This window comes from Pimephales promelas, chromosome 9, assembly GCF_988280905.1.
Source record: "Pimephales promelas chromosome 9, fPimPro1.hap1.1, whole genome shotgun sequence".
Classification (NCBI taxonomy): Eukaryota; Metazoa; Chordata; class Actinopteri; order Cypriniformes; family Leuciscidae; genus Pimephales; species Pimephales promelas.
Window position 1 is genome coordinate 37,912,486 of NC_142777.1, and position 18,182 is coordinate 37,930,667.

The window sequence follows — 18,182 nt, forward strand, 5'->3', positions numbered from 1 at the left end:
TAATATGTCCATTTCAGGTCCTAATATGTACATTTTAGGTTTGAATGTGTACATTTTAGGTGCTAATATGTACATTTTAAGTGCTAATATGTAAATTTTAAATGCTAATATGTACATTTTAGGTGGTAATATGTACATTTTAGGTGCTAATATGTCCATTTCAGGAGCTAATATGTACATTTGTGGTAATATGTACATTTTAGGTACTATGTACATTTTAAGTGTTAATATGTACATTTTAGGTGCTAATATGTACATTTTAGGTGCTAATATGTACATGTTAAGTGTTAATATGTACATTTTACGTGCTAATATGTCCATTTCAGGAGCTAATATGTACATTTTAGGTCCTAATATGTACATTTGTGGTAATATGTACATTTTAGGTGCTAATATGTACATTTTAGGTGCTAATATCTACCACTAAGGTACCAATATGCAGCCTTTGGGTACAAAAGTGTACCTTTTGAAAGCCCCAGTGACAGCTTTTGTACCTTTTTTTCTGAGAGTGTACCAAGTTGCAAAGTTCACAAACCGCTGTAAACTTTCCAGCACTGTACATGTTAATTTCACTCTTGGCTTCGTGAAGACGCCGATAGGAGTTTGTCTGCTCCATATGATGTAAAAGCATGACTCTTGAAGCAGCAGAGCTCAATGTGTTCATGCAGATTTGGTGCAACATGCTCATTTGTGAGACAAAGAGTCAATTTTCCGTCTGCGCCTCTGTCTCTGGGGTGTGTGTGTGTGCAGATGAAAACCCACTGCCATCAAACACCTTTCAACATCACTTGCTGCGACACACAAGGCTCTCCCAAAAATAGGATGCGTGTGGTTGCGCATGCGGGACACGTCTGCTCTAAAGAGCCCGTAAAAGATGAATCATCTGCACATCAGACTCTGTTTTAGAGGTGACTGACGCTGAAGACACACACAACCATCCCAAAAGGTCCTGCGCTGAAAAACACTGCATTCGTGACGACTTTTTGCTAACAGGTGCATTAGAGACGTCACTGAAACAACATGTTTTTGATATTTCACATCAAGTGCACGATTTTATAATTGGCAAACTTTTAGCGATCAGACATGCATGGTGTGCTAAAACTTCTCAAACTGGTTTAAACAGCATTTTGCTGAATATTTGATCATTTTGCATGCAGATCTAATGTTCTGAAAGACTAGATTGATATTAATTCCCCATGTTGTGAGATTCCCCATTAAAAATGAGAAAAACTTGTGACGCTGAACCATCTAAACTTCAGTATTTCTGTCTCGTTTTTAACGTTTTTAAATCAAGATACATTTACTGGAGAAGCTAAATAACTTTAGATATCGTGACTTTTCTCAACATGTGTCGATATGAAGTGAAAAAATATCTGCCAATCTCTTTCTCTTTAAATTAAGATTATTTTCCTGACCCCATTTTTCAAAGTTTTCTCTTTAAGCATAAACTGACTTAAAATATACACTTTTGATTCTGATTTGTGCATTAACTACGGTCCAAACCCCTTTTAATTTACATTATTTTTCACAACTTGAGTGAAATGTTCAATTGAAAAAGAAGAAGAATGTTCATAACTTTTCTTTATTTCAAATTTTAAATTTACTTTTGTATTATTTATGCATTTGGCAGACGCTTTTATCCAAAGTGACTTCTGTTGCATTTAAGGTACATTGAAATTGAAAGGGAAATAGATTTTCGGTCAAAACTAAATTTAATTGAGACACCTTCAACATTTGTCATAGTTTAGAAAATGATAGTAAAATATGACTATGTCCACTGTAAAAAATAAATACGCTTTATCTAATCAAAAAAATTGCGGCAACAGATTTCAAGCAATATTATTAATTGAATTTAACAAATTAAAATTGAGTAATAATTAATAAAATTAATTCCTTAAAAGTTAACCATTTAAAATGAGTAAAACTTACAACAAACAAACAAAAAAAAACATACATTTAAGTCACCATTATGGTGATCAGTGTTTGTTTTAGGATTGTTTTAAAATGATGGTTTTCTCCTTCAGTGATTCTGCTTGGTATGTTTAATGTTGCCAATAAAATATAAATAGTTCTTAATTAATCTTCAGATATTTTTGTACAATTTTTGGGTGCTACTCATTTTAAATGGTTAACTTTTAAGGAATTAATTTGATTAATTATTACTCAATTCTAATTTGTTAAATTTAATTAATAATATTGCTTGCAATCTGTTCCCACAATTGTATTGATTAGATAAAGCGTATAGAACAGGTTTTCATGCTTGAATATTGATCATTTGAAACATTGATCAAGAAATAAAAAAGTGCATTAGCAATTAAAGAAAAAACACGATCAGCTCATATTGTCATTTTTACTGGAAGTCCAGTGTATATGTCACTTTATTTTGCCATCCTCACTTCCATAAATGAACTAGTGAAATAGTCTGAATAATTTTTGGTTTGACTGTATTTCGAGCGCCTGATGATGATGATGATGACGACATGCTGTTATTGTGGTTATTTTTAATCTGAGACGGTAATTAATAAGCGTGTCAACACGAGAACACTGTACGACACATTCAGTAGTTGGTATAAGTGAGACCAGTAGGGGTCGGATCGCGTTCCCCTGATCTCAGTCTCCGGCACATGTTCAGTCTCAGTGCTGCATGAGAGAGAGAGAGGGAGAGAGAGAGAGAGAGAGGGAGGACTCTTCTCTCTCCAGCTTCAGACGCGAGGGATGCGCTTCATCTCCTTCGAGGTCTCGATGGATGGAGCGACAGGGTCATGAAGGTGACCACCACCTCTGGGTTGGATTTAGGGGGCCATTACCGCAGAAGGAGCATATCCATAATTAATAAGCGCGAGGCGGAGATCCTAGAAGCGAGGCGCAAACACCGGCGAGTCATGTCACCAACCGACAGCGCTTCCAGAGGAGCTGACGAGGAGGACAAAGGAGGATGAAGGAGGCAGAGGAGGATTATAATGAAGCTGAGTGGCAAAGGACTGTGCACTATCGTCTCCAGCTGTGTGCTTTTCGTGTGTGCCGTGAGCGCGGTGATCGTGGGGTTCAAATGCATCGCGTTGGGCTCCAGGGTGCGGGCGCACTTCCATCTGGGCACCGCGGCCGGCGCGTTTTACTCGGGCATCTTAGTGGCCGTCGGGCAGGTTCTGATGGGAGTTGCGCTGGTCTTTTGCAGGGGGAAGCCCAGATGTGCGAATTTTTTCCTCTTTGGGATTTTAGTGTTCCTCCTAGGGGTTCTCACGGCGTTTTCGGGCGCGGTGGTGGATGGCGATACGGTGTCCCTGGTGGAGAGGAAATACGCGCACTATTGCGCGGACTCTGTGGATGTGAGCCCGGCGTGCGATGGGCTCAAGGTGTACCAGCGGGGTCTGGTGGTCTCCACTGTACTTAACACTCTGGAGTGCCTACTAGGGCTGATGAACCTGATTATTATTAAGCGTTACCACGCGGCGCGGTTTCGCCGGAGACGCAGGACGCAGCGTCGGAGCGCGCGCATTATCCTCAACGAGGAGCGAGAGTTCGCGGTGACGGAGTTTCAGCCGGTGTCCTACATCAACCTGGGGGTGTTTCAGGCGTTGGACGAGGCGGACGGGGAGGTGCAGAGCAGGGGTCACCCGTGCATGGAGTTACCGGGTTTTTCGCCCACCAATCCGGAGCTTAATCACTCGTACCCGTTTTCGTACCGGCTTCACAGCGAGATGCCTCCTGCATACGATGACATATTCCCCGGAGAAGAGAGCAGCAAATAGCCGAGGAGAGCTATACTAGCCTATGGACCGTTTTGCACTGACAATCACGCTAAACTTGGAATTGGCACGTTATAATGTACTTTTTACTCAGTTGCAGGACAAACCCATGCGGAGGATAACGTGCTGTAAGGATTATGTGCAACATTTGTTTTTGACCTCTCTGACTGACTGATTGTATTCCCGATTCATCCCATGTCAAAATCCCAAAGAAAAAAATCCCCATTGGAATTTCTGTCATATAGTTTGGATCCTGGTTTTCTTACAGTATTCCAGCAGGGCACAAAACAAAAAGAAGTTATCAACTGAGCAAACAGAACATGATAGAAGTGTGCATCATGTAAGTTTTGTTTTGTCTTTGACCTTCCTGAATGATTGTATTCCCAGTTCATCTCTAGTCAAAAAGGATTGTGTACTGGAATATCAGTTGCAATTGGGAAACTGGATGACCCACAATCTTAGAAGAAAAGGTTCTATATAGAACCTTAAAAGGTTATCAGCGTTACGTATTTGGAACCCCTAAAAGGTTCTATACACTCTTAAAAAAGGGTCCCTCTGGGTTCTATATAGAACCATGGGGTTCCAAACTTGGTCAATAGAACCTTTTACCAAAAAAAAAAAAAAAGGGTATATAGAACCATTTTGGAGTTCCATGTATGAAGCGGGGGATGGAACCATTTCTGGTTCTAAATAGAACCATTTTTACAGTATTCCAGCAGAAGTGATGAATTGAACAAAAATATAATATGTGTGTAATTTTATGATAGAATTCTAACAGGTTGGACTATTACACTCTAAAAATTGCTGGGTTGTTTTAACCCAACTTTGGGTCAAATATGGACTAACCCAGCCATTGGGTTATTATTACATTTTTAACCCAACGTTTGAGTTTGTCCATATTTGACCCAAAGTTGTGTTGAAACAACCCAGCATTCTTAGAGTGTATGATTCCCAACATCAGGATAAAATGAAGTTGAAGTTTTATTCTGAAAGTTGAGACCTCTCATGATTGTTTCTGATCTCTTCATCCGGTGTTTCAGACAGAAAGCCACTTCTGTTGGCGACAGTGAAATGACAAGCGTCACCCATCAGGGATATGATTAGTGTTTCTGAATCATGATGTTCAAGAGTAATCGGAGTTGTACGGTTATCCTCCGTATCATTAGAGGTTTCCGACAACACTCACACCCAAACCGGTCATTAAATAAACACTGAAACGATTATTTAAATTCCAATTGGAACGTTGGTTGTGTCATTCTGTTACTGATGTCTGTTATTTTACATATTCCAATGGAACACAAAACAGTAATTTCCCAATAATAGGACTATTATGATGCAATACGCAATAGAAATATTATTATTATGCCAAATGAATAAAATGCTCTATCATCTAAAAAATATTGTTGGTTTAACTTAACCTGGTTGCCTTAAAATTTTAAGTTGATTGAAATGGAAAAAGTGAGTTAATACAATGAAGGGGATTGATTTAATCATCAGAAACTCAAAATTATATGTTATCTGAGCTAAATAAATTATTTAAGCTGATTTGACAAAAGAAAAAATGTGATTACTAATCATTAAAAGATTTTTTTTTTTCAGTGAAATGTTGCATTGGGAACTAGCTGAAGTTTAGGGTTGATAGGTTTGATGAGAATGTTTTTGGTAAAGCATTCATCTATTATTAGGGCATTATATCTTTTCATAAATAAGTTAAAATGCATTAAAAATGAATGGATATGTTTGTTATAACTGCAGTTATTATGCAGCGTGTTATAAGGTGCAATCTTTAGGTGAAGTGTCACCAGGCTTTTCTATGGGTTTAGTTCATTATAATAACGCTGTTGTCTAGCAGCAAGAAATCCAATGAAATCCCAGAAGCATTAGGAATCAAAACAGCGGTTTATCCGGTACGGCTGATTTAAGGATTGATTGAAATATGACTGTGAATCCTGACTTTTTTGACTAGGGATGTTTTCCCTCACACTGCTTCTGTTCCTCTTCTGAATAAAAGGTGTACTCTCTCTCTCTCTCCTGATGTTGAGTCCAGGTTGGACTCGTGACGGTGTGTGTTCTTCCTCCAGCAGGTGTTGTTGCCATGGTTCCTTGACCCTGTTTCTACCTGTGTGTAATTAGATATGTAACAAACCCGTCTTTGAAATGCAAATCTGCTTGGTTTGTCAAGTCTGATCGGGTGCACAAAGCAAAGCCGGTTGTTTAATGCAACAAACACATACGTTTCAGTTTAGCCTTTTAGAGCGATCTCTTTGAAGAGATTTCACTGGATGCCAAAGGGACATTTTACAAAGAACTGCGCTTTTCAGCATTACAAACTCGTGGAGAACATGCCTAATTATTCTGAGTGGATATTATATGCTTTGGCACGAGGACAAAACATCAGATGAGGCTTTTCTGATGACGAGACGAGCTTTTGTATGAGCGAATCTCAAACTCTGAGATCATACTGAACATGCTTCGGTTTTGCTGCTTTATTTTATTCATTAGAAGATATTGTCGGACAAAACGACATGACTTTGAGAATGTCTCAGTATTTGGTTTATGCTGTACTGAAAAAATTTCTGAAATGACTTGAATTGAGGCAAAAACATCACAATAATCTTGATTACTTGCAGAGCGCTTTCATTTTAAAAAGCTGTTTTCTATGTGAATGAAAATTATATGGTGCAAAAGTTCATTTATTTCAAGTAATTCAACCTAAAAGGTGAATCTAAAATATTATATAGACTCATTACATGCAAACTGAGATATTTCAAGCCTATTTGTTATAGTTTTGATGATTATGGATTACCACCCTTTTCAAATCTGGGGTTTTCATAAGCAATAATCATCAAAATTATAACAAATAAAGCCTTGAAATATCTTACTTTGCATGCAATGAGTCTATATAATATCTTAGTTTCACTTTTTAAGTTGAATTACTGAACTGAATGAACTTTTGCACCATATTCTGTTTTTTTTTTTAGTTTCACCTGTATATTAAAATCGAATTTATTCCTGAGATTCAGAAAGCTTTAATCATCATTACTCCAGTCTTCAGAAATCACTCTAATATGAGGATCTGATGCTCAAGAAACATTTATGATTATTATCAGTTTTGAAAATGGTTGCATATTTTATGTAAGAATATAAATGTATTTACACTCTAAAAAATGCTGGGTTGTTTTAACCCAACTTTGGGTCAAATATGGACAAACCCAAATGTTGGGTTAAAAATGCAATTTAAAAATATACAGTTGAAAGTGAAAGTTTTTAACCCAACATTTCGGTTTGCCCATATTTGACCCAAATTTGGGTTAAAACAACCCAGCGGGGTTTAGAGTGTTTAAAAATATGTTTGAAAAGTAGTGCATATTTAATAAGTCACCTACACTCTTAGAAAAAAGGGTTCTATATATGTAGCATAGGGTTCTTTACTCGACTACAAAGAACATTTTATGCTAAAAAAAAAGGTTCAATAATGACAAGAAAGAACACTTTTGGCACAAAGGTTCTTTAAAGGCTATTATTTATTCATATATTACATTATTCTGCAACATTTTGTAGTTATAATCATTGTTTATTAAACTGTTAATATCACATTTTAATCATGCAGATTTTTAGAGGAGAAAAACTGAAATGGCACTTTTTGTGTGATATTGATTAATTAAATTTTTTAACCCCCATATCTTGAATTTTGTGATCATTCACATGCATTGCATTTTAGGGGTTCCAAATACGTAGCGCTTTAGAATCTTTTAAGGTTCTATATAGACCCTTTTCTTCTAAGAGTGTAGAAACAAAACTTTGTTTTAAATGATTCTAAATGCCAACATTTAATGAATATATAGTTTTTAGACTCATGGATCTGCGATTAGAAATGTGTTTTCATGCGGTTTTGCTGTGATGATGTACAAACTGTGTTTTCCCTTTTCAAATGTCAAAGAAAAAGCCACTGCTTACGCGAGGCGTTTCCATTCAGAACATCTCAGCTTATTAGAGATATGATTAATGTTGTTCCTGAGTAATGATCCTGAAGGATTCTCAGCATATCCAGCCTGTCATTTGCTGGAGTTGTTTGTTTAGAAAGAAGCATCAGATGTGTGTGAACGCTCGCACTCAGGTATTGAAATCGTGTGCATGATTGCCTTGTAAATATTTAAAGCAAATCTTTCTGCACGATATTTTGCGTCTTCACGATCTCACCCCTCTCGAGTTTGATTAGCCGGCGAGATCTGACAGTTCCCGATTTCCCCGAGAGGATTCGCTCATCATTAATAGAACTAAAAGAGCTCTGGATGTGAATTAACAGGCTAGAAGGGAAATCGCGGCCTTTGAAAGACGGCAGTCGTGCAGAATAACAAGTGCATGATGGGAAAGAGAACAGTCATTGTGTTTCCGCTTCCGACTGTGAAAAGTGCCTTTTCAAGCAATCCTTTAAAGACGCACTGTATATTTTGATGAAAGTGTGACGATGTTAGAAAGCACAATGCTCTGGAGACGTCGCTGAAGGTCAGGGGAAGTTGAGTTTTATGGCAAATCTTCAAAAATGCTTTTATTGAGCTAATGGAGGCCGGAGACTGCTTGTTGCCTCGTTATCTCTTATTCAAATGACCAGGACAGGAAAACATAATGTTCTCCCCGTTTTAATTTATTATCATGCTTTTTTTTTTTTTTTTGCTTGTGACCTTTAATTTTGATAATGAAATATACAGTGGTTAATGCACTTGTTTGTCTGAGATGTCATGATTTCTCTTGTTATTCTCCAGATTCATAATCTAATATTAAGCTTTCTTTCTCAAATATGTTCATCTTGACTACAATTACAGCCGTTCTCCTTCAATCGGAACTGTATTTTTAAAGTTCAAGTGACTTTTCTGAGCGAAACAGAATATTCAACTAGACCCAAAACAAGCTTTTTTCTTCTTGTCTGTTATTGATCTGGCTTGCTGTTGTCAGAAAGAAAGGCTCATATTTCAATTAAAGTAATGTGTTTTTGAAAGGAAGGAGAAAATGCTTCCTGTATATCTTTTGTTGTTGACGTCTAAATATCATATTTCGGTGACTTGATAGAAGTCAAATATTGGGAAGGTTGCATGACAAACTCTAGAATTTAACTATGCAAAAGAAAGAAAAATTAAATCCATGCAATGCAATATTAAAGGAGTAGTTCACTTTGAAAAAACTTTTGCTAATAATTTACTCGCCCCCATGTCATCGTAAGATCGTAAGATGTCCATGTCTTTCTTTCCTCAGTCGAAAAGAAATGAAGGTTTTTGATGAAAATATTCCTGGATTTTCTCCATGTAATGGACTTCAATGGGGTCCAAACGGTTCAAGGTCCAAATGAGAGTTTCAGTGCAAACTGCAAACTGTTCAAAGGCCTTTAAATAAGCTTTCAAATAATAAATTTGAATAAGGGTTTTATCAAGCGAAACGATCGCTCATTTAATAAAAATAAAAAAAATTTACGTTTTATAAGCACAAATGCTTGCCTTGCTCTGTTCTGTGATGCACGTTCGTGACTCTCCTGTTCATCAAAATGAACAAATCTTTTCCAGAGTCAATTTGTTCGTTTTGTTCATTGAATGAACCAAATGACTCGGAAAAAGGTTTGTTCATTTTGATGAGCCCTTTGAACAGTTTGCAGTTTGCACTGAAACTCTCATTTGGACCTTGAACCGTTTGGTCCCCATTGAAGTCCATTATATGGAGAAAATCCTGGAATGTTTTCATCAAAAACCTTCATTTCTTTTCGACTGAAGAAAGAAAGACGTGGACATCTTGGATAACATGGGGGCGAGTAAATTATCAGCAAAAGCTTTTTCAAAAGTGAACTACTCCTTTAAATATGGGTTTAGTCGGGATAAACGTCTGCGCTGATCCATAATGTTTAGTGTGCCTTCAAAGTTTCAAGACATTAGAAACACTAACACTATAAAGACATTTAAAATGTTTGAGAAAGAGTCTCTTCTGCTCACCAAAGCTGCTTTTATTTGATCCAAAATAATAATACAGTAAAAACTGTGAAATATTATTATAATGTGAATATACTCTAATGAGGATTTAATGCTCACGAAACATTCATGACTATTATCAATGTTGAATACCGCTTCATATGTTTGTGGAAACTGTGATACATTTTATTTTCCATTTGATGAATAGAAAGTTCAAAAGAACAGCATTTATTTGAAAAGAATCTTTTGTAACATGATAAATATCCTTGTAAAATAAAAGTTATACTTGAATTATAAATGATCCCGACATTTCTGAATGGTAGTGCATTGTACTCATTCTCTGTTCAGCCGGTTCGTTTGTTTGTAATTATTGTCATATTGCTGAGCCTCTGCATGGCGGGTTGATTTTGAGGACATTTCTGTTTATTTTTGTACACAATTCTGGTCTTTTAAACGAGTTAATCTGCATTAAGCAGAAGAGCCACTGAGTCTGTGTGTTCATCTCATCTGCAGCTTTTCTCAGGAGCACTTAAAGCATTATTTTTAATTATCTTTGCAGTAATGTCACGTTGATTCTGTTTGCATCTGTTTGAGCAGCAGAATGATTTCCTGAGAAATGTGTGTGTGTGTGTGTGTGTGTGTGTGTGTGTGTGTGTGTGTGTGTTTCAGCTCTTCCTCCACTTGTTTTTATTTTGGAGTGAAATATGTAGGACATTTTGTGTTTGTGAGATTTTTATGCTTTGCAATATAATTTTGTGAAAGTTAAGCACATTGTATCCCCAAATTCTAATGATGGTCTCTTAATTCTGAGTGTTTGCTGTATCCTTTTTTTTTGTTTGTTTATTTGTTTTTTGGTTGCGTAACAGTAATGAAAACTGGGGAAAACATCATAAGGATAACATCACAATACATCTTAGTCCTAAAAAATGAGCTTACATTTATTTTGCCCAAAGATAATTTCTTATTTCTTTTGATTATGTAGTTTTTGTGAGTGAAATACAGTATGAGTTCCTAAAGTTGGGGATCCTATAGTCTCCCAGTGTTTCGAGGTCATGGAGTGATTATCCAGTTGGCATAGAAACGATACAGTGCAGTTTTTCATTAATCATGCTGTTAATCATGCGTTTAATGAGATCATTCCGCGTGGACATGGATTTATAGTTGCTGGTACTGACTCATGTGTTTTGAGTGTGTGTGTGTGTGTGTGTGTGTGTGTGTGTGTGTGTGTGTGCGCTCCCCTCAGGCGCTCGCTTTCCTGTCTATATCCTGCAATGAAGAAATATCCTGCAAAATATTTGTAATACACATAAGCATGATTTCATGAATATTCAATTACAGCAGGGGTTTTCAAACTGGAGAGTGGGGAAAAGCCAGGAGAAAAACTGTGAAGAAATACATTTATAATAAATTAAAGTTTGGTTAAAATTTATAAATAGAAATGTGATTAAAATAGCCTACAAATGTATGAATTAGTTATTAATCTATTCAATATATTAGCCTACTTTTTTTATTTAAAAAAATAATAATAATTGTAAAATTCAAAACAAATGAATACATTATTTAAGTAAAAACAAACTAACAAATAAATAAATTGCCAACTTTGAACGTAAAATCATATAAAATCATGTTATGTGTGTTATATTAATGTCAAACCTTATCAAAAGTGACTGTAAATGACATTTATAATGTTACAAAACATTATTTCAAATAAATGCTGTTCTTGTGAACTTTCTATTTATTAAATAATAAAATAATTTTCCGTTTCCACACAAATATGAAGCAACACTGATAATAGCCTAATCATAACTGTTTCTTGATCATCAGATCCTCATATTAGAGTGATTTCTGACGGGTCATGTGACACTGAAGACTGGAGTAATGATGCTGAACATTCAGCTTTGATAACTTTATAGTTTATTTAATATTTCACTGTTTTTACTGTATTTTTGATCACATAAATGCAGTCTTGGTGAGCAGAAGCGTAGTGTGTTGTCGTAGTGACATAAGTCACATGGTATAGTTAACGCTCAGCTGATTGGCTCAAGTGAGATATGCGAACTGTATGTCACAACGGAATATCAAAACATGACGATTTTTATTAATTTAGCTTGAGTTGGACCAGTCCAATTAATGATCCTTCACAGAATAACGGTTGTAACTTTTTTTCTGGCCATCAGCTTTATTCCTTTTTTATCCAATGAGAATCCAGAATGCAGAGAAAGTCCGTTAATTCCCAGCGTCAGGCTTAATGAAACATATATTTGTTTGGTTTTGGGAGCCGTTTGGCTCGGGCAGTGTGTTATGAAGACAGAATAGACCGATCCTCAGTCAAAGCAAACATAAATAAACTTCCCTCCGCTTCATTTATCCGCATCAGTGTCGCAGTAACACCGTTGGGCTCCAGCCAGCAGAAGAACAGGAGTGAGGCGAGGTGAGCAGTCATTACTGTGTGTGTGTGTGTCGTGTTTAAATGTGTGTGAGATCGGATGAACTCTGTCCTGGTGGAGAGTAAACAACAGCTGTGCTGGAAAATATAGCCGTCAGCGAGGATCTTTGAGTTCGCAAAACCCAAAAATGCCCAGGAAAGGTGCACTCGAATCAGCCCGTCTTTTCCTGGATGTTTCATACGTCCAGAAAAAAATATTTGTGAGGCAAAAAATCTTAGTAACACTTTACAATTAGTTCCCATTATTTAATATTATGCGTAAGATTGAAGCCCGTCAGGAAGTCTTTGTTGCTGATGCTGATTGTTTTCATAAAACATACAGGTCAAAATTATAGGACTGTATGCGCTTATTTTTATTTAACTCTTTCAACCACATCACTCCAAGACTGTGTGTTTGTCAAAACAGTTAAAAATAACGGTTTGAACTTTCAACTTTTGGGACTTTTTTTTGGTCATTTTTAAAGCTGGGCTCCGGAGTCAGTTCCTCCATGGGGCGCTTGAGGTTGATTCGTGCCCAGGAAAGGAACACCCTGCCTGGATGCACTTTTCAGAAAATCAGCCTGTCTTTTCCTGGATGTTTCATAGTTTCAGAGCGCCACCACGGTGGAGATTGCTGTCATCATTTACTCATCTTCCTTCCTTCCTTCTTCCTCCCTTATAGGATAGACTAAATACGTAGGCCTACATAAATTGCAAACAAACAAATATATTTAGAAATTTTATTAAACGTTAAGTGTAATTTTTTCGATGTTAAAATACTTTTTCCTGTCTCCGCTAGTCAGCTTTATATGTTAGTTTCCCCAAAAACGGGGTTTTCAAAAGGTCCCTGACGCAGCAGTTCTGTCTCAACCAATGGCGTGAGTTTCGGGGCGGGGCTTTCTATTTTCCAACCAATAACGGAGCTTTTTTTTTTTAATAAAAAAAAAACGGCAGTTCTGTTTAAGAAATTACACACCTCACCGTTAAGATCTTGGCAGCTGGTGTGGTGGACATTAAAAGTAAAAACTGCAGCTGCTTTTATGTCTCGTATTATGTCTGGCATCGGCTCTTTGTGTTTTAACAAGTCTCTGTAAAGCTGCTTTAAATCTGTTTTGTTAAAAGCGTTAAACGAAGGTGACTTGACTTCTGAGCGTGATCTCTGCCTCAGCTTCTGTAAAACTGCCACATAACATTTCACAAGGTGTTTTTACACTACAAAGTTGAAATGATTTATGTTCATTCAGGCCTGTAAATGTAAAACAAGAGCTTTGATTTTTCTTTATTAAATACACTACTACACTATTCAAAAGTCTGGAGTCTTAAGATTCAATTAATACTTTTATTCAGAGCAGGGACACATTAAAATGATCAAAAGTGACAGTAAAGACATTAATAATGTTACAAAAAGATTTCTGGCTCAAATAAATGCTGTTCTTTTGGATTTGAAATCAATTTGCAGAAAAATATGAAGCAGCACAACAGTTTTTTACATTAATAATAATGATTCTTGATCATCAGATATATATTAGAGTGGTTTGTGACGGATCATGTGACACTGAAGACTGGAGTAATGCTGTGTTGTGTGTGTGTGTAATGTTTCTGTAAGCATCTCATGCTCAGATTGTGAATTCGCTTCATGTTCGGTCTCTCTGTTATTTGTAGAGATATTCGGTTTGAAATATTTCAGTCTGTATCCGTTTGCTGGCGGTCTCTTGTGTTGAGATGACAGACAGACTCTGTTATACTCTGTCTTTCAGTGTGTAGAGTTTCCAGTGTGCTCTCAGAAGCCTAGTGTGTGTGTGTGTGTGTGTGTGTGTGAGTGTGTGAGAGATGGGACATGTAAGCCATGACACACACACACGCATGTGAGAGTGAGCGTTCAGCTCAAGTGTGTGTGGTATTTCACAATGCTAAATGTCACTCAAATTCAGGCTGTGATAAATCAACTTTATTGTCCCACTGAAACCCTTTCGAATGTTTCTGTAATTAACGAGGACAGTAAAACTCCTGACAGCTCTTCATCAGGCGGACGAGCGAGTGACATCATCAACCACTTACTGATGAGGAAACTGGTCACATGACGCTAAATGTGCCGTTTCATTTACACTGAAACAATTTCACTCAGAAATTGCTAATAAATTTCACAAATAATTAGAAATACACTACAAAACATTTTATTCTTGTTCACGAAAAATCACGATATATTTCAGCAAAACTAGATATTCAGTCTTCCAGATATTTGTTCTTGTTTTAAGTATAAAATTATAACTTTTTTAAACTCGGAATTGCAAGTTTCCAACTTTTTTCCCGATATTTTTTATTATTATTATTTTGGAGACCAACGGTAAAATTTCAATAATAAAAGTAACTTGTAAATAATTCTTATTTTATTATATATTTAATTTTTGTATATATTAAATATATACATAGTATATTTTAATTCAGAAACAATTAATACATGTACTTTTATTTTGATCAATTAAAGTCAATTGGCTGTTGGCTAACATGTCGTATCAGTCCAACGCTTATATAAAAAAATATATTAACAATAAATCAGTCACAGATTCCTTTATTCCAGGACATGCTATGAATGTTTTCATATGGATAAAGTATATTAATTATTCAGGATTTCCAGTATAGTCAAAAGTGTCATCATGAATAATCAATCATGAATATGAAGTTATGAATGGACTAAAGCCAGAGACGGGTAGAGGTCACGAGGTCAAGGCTGATTGCAAGTCAGTAAATGAGAATTGCTGCGTCGGCAAACAGAGTCTCGACCGATGAACATTAATGAGAGAGAGAGCGCGATCAATAACATCTTGATCCTGCGTGTTCATTTATATCCACACTCCATTAGGAGGACAAACAACAAACTGCTGTTCTTATAACAGGAAATAATGATCTCCTTCAGAGATCAGATTTATTGATCATAGACTATTTGTGACTATAAGTTTTAAGCATATTGGACAGAATCCGTAACATTACACCCGTTTCCCAGAATGACTAGCTGTCTACATCTTCACAAACTGGAGAATATTTGGGAAATATTGGGGAAAATCCAGCTTTTAATGTTGTTTATGTGTCTATGTGGTGTTTTTAATATGCTTTAACACACGTGTGTAAGTTGATAAGTGGACAGCATTTATTATTTTGTATAAATACCTATGCATGCATGTATTTAAGAATTATTTGCGCTTAAATTCTGTATATATATAATCTATATTATATAAATATAAATATTTTATATATGAATAACACATTTTCTTAAATATATACATGCATATGTGTGTATTTATATATACAAAATAATTATATACAGCACACACAAATATATTATGTAAACACATAACTTTTATTTTTGATGCGATTAATCGCAATTAATTTTTGCACACTCCTAGTTGTTATATACGGTAAAGATCTCATGTTACATTTAATGTAATTTTACTGTAAAAAACGTTAAATTTACAGTTTTTAAAAGTGAAAAAGAACAACTCATTGTTTACATGAAAAAATGTAAATTGACATTCCCACAATTGTCAATTGTGCACTTCACATTTTATGAATTTTTGTTGAAATAACTATGGTTCCCCATAATTTTCTTGTTTTTTTTTTGTACATTAGGGTTTTATGTTACATTTAATGTTCATTGCATTTTTTTAATTTCATGTGTGTTGTCATGTTGCCGTTTAATGTGTGAATGACACATTCAGCTTCTTTATATCAGTATTAACCTTCTTATGGAAGAGCGGCTTGAGATGAGCTTTGATTGATCATGTGACTCATCACCCGTGTGATGATTGGTGGTTGTCAGTGTATTACAGTGGTACAATACAGATATCAATACTTCAATAGGTCGGTGAATTAACATTATCAGACAATTAAATACTGTTTATTGCTGTAATTTTTAAGTTAAGTCTGTAAAACCAATAACGCTGCTACCGTATTTTTGACGGTAAAGTCATGGCAACCACAGCTGCTGTTTTTTTACCGTAAAAAAATGGGGTTTTATTTTTTACATTGATGTCATTTTGGTGATCAAAGAGGACTTTTAAGGGACAAAATGATTGACTACAGGGAGACTTTCATTTGAAATCTTGAAATCCAGACTGGTTATTAAGAAAGTTTGATGTATCAGCATTCGGCTAACTAACTGAAGCCTCAATTATATTGTCAGAAATAAATGGTTCTCTGTATCTCGATCAGCCTTTCTGGGGTTTCTGTTGAAACAGAATGAGAAAGTGTCTGACTCAGACGTCCGGTTCGCTGACCCCAGCAGAAGCTCAATGGAGGAATTCTTCATTCACAGCGTCTCTCACAGCTCTTTTGTTGAATAATTCCTGGACTGGTTGTGTGTGTGTGTGTGTGTGAGGTCACAGTTGGAGGGATGGAGACCTTCTTTGAAGAATCGGACATTTCTATTTTTTGGGAGTGAGCATTTTTATTTATTTAACACATTTGTGTTACAGGTGAAACTCAAAGTTAGAATATGGTGCAAAAGTTCAGTAATTCAACTTAAAAGGTGAAACTAATATATTATATAGACTCATTACATGCAAAGTGAAATATTTCAAGCCTTTATTTGTTATAATTGTGATAATTATGGATTACAGTTTATGAAAATCCCAAAGTCAAATTAGAATATTGTGAAAAGGTTTTCATCATATCTGTAATCCATAATCATCAAAATAACAAATAAAGGTAATGCGTCTATATAATATATTAGTTTCACCTTTTAAGTTGAATTATAAATGAACTTTTGCACCATATTCTAATTTTCACCTGTATATATCAAAGTTCTGATGATTTCTAAGTATTCCAAAGGAAAATGTTTAATTCTGAAAAGAATGTTTTAACAAGTGCTGCATTTTCAAAAGAAAACCAAATGTAATAGATATTCTTTCGAAACACAGCGATTATTGAGATGTTAAATGAGAACATTTGGTTTAATCAGCAAATGTTCAGTTGAATCAGTTCATTTCATTTGAAAGTAACATTTCAAATCTCGCTTATGAGGATAAAATACATACATAAAAGTTTGGGGTTGGCAAGACGAGTCTCTTCTGCTCACCAAAGCTGCATTTATTTGATTAAAACAATCAAATATTATTTCAATGTAAAAAGCTGTTTTCTATCTGAATATATAGTAAAGTGTAATTTATTCCTGTGATCAAAGATGTATTTTAATCATCATTACTCCAGTCTTCAGTGTCACATGATCCTTCACATGAACGTCTGCGAATATTTATGGTATTTTTATGTCAAATGGGTATGTGCCTTGAGTTTCAAGTTCATGATTTCTTCATACATTTTTGGATCCATTGTTGGAATGCGCCAGCAAGAATAAAAATTACAGGAGACACTAATGTTGTGTGGTCATCTCCCCAATTTACAACACCATTTATTAATATGGTTAATTTATTCATTTAATTAGTGCCCTCTGAAATTGAATTAATTATGATTAGAATGTTATGTTGCACCCATAGTCTATATCTTGCATGTGAAAAACAATAATAGCAACATATGGTTTTATTCAAATTTATTTAATTATTTTTATTTCACACGGGGAACAAAAGGTGTCAACTGAAAATGTGTTTCTCTTGTGACAATAATGCGAGGAACTGTGTATTTTGGTGACATCGTACTTATTGTTAATATATGTGTATATTGTTTACAAAGTTGTATATCATAAACCTGTCATCTCTGACGTTTGCAATCTTTAGAAATAATAATAAGACAATAATATGAGGCATTGAGTTTGGAAGTCAACATGGACACATAAGACAATACAAAAACTATGATCAAGTGCAAGATTAATTACATTTATTCACAGAAATATGATTGGAGTGCGAGAGCCATTTTGTGTAGCAAGACATTTAAATGTTGCGCCAACGCTTTTGGCCTTTTTCGCTTTCCGTACATCCAGCTGAGCTTCGTTGCAACTGCTATGCATGCGCTGTCAGGGGCAACGGGAATTCCGGTAGGGAACAGAGACGTCGGGGAAAACGCGGTGGTTAGCTGGTGAAACTGAGGACCCGGCTGGCGTCTTCCACCATGACT

At 35.7% G+C, this 18,182-nt stretch overlaps 1 protein-coding gene across 1 annotated transcript; it reads left to right on the forward strand.

The window, feature by feature from the left end:
• Window positions 1-2,566: 2,566 nt before the first annotated feature.
• Window positions 2,567-5,144, forward strand: tmem271 (transmembrane protein 271). Its single transcript, XM_039655074.2, has one exon. It carries the CDS (start codon window positions 2,961-2,963, stop codon window positions 3,747-3,749), a length of 789 nt encoding a protein of 262 aa, XP_039511008.1. The 5' UTR covers window positions 2,567-2,960; the 3' UTR covers window positions 3,750-5,144.
• The last annotated feature ends 13,038 nt before the right edge of the window (window positions 5,145-18,182 follow it).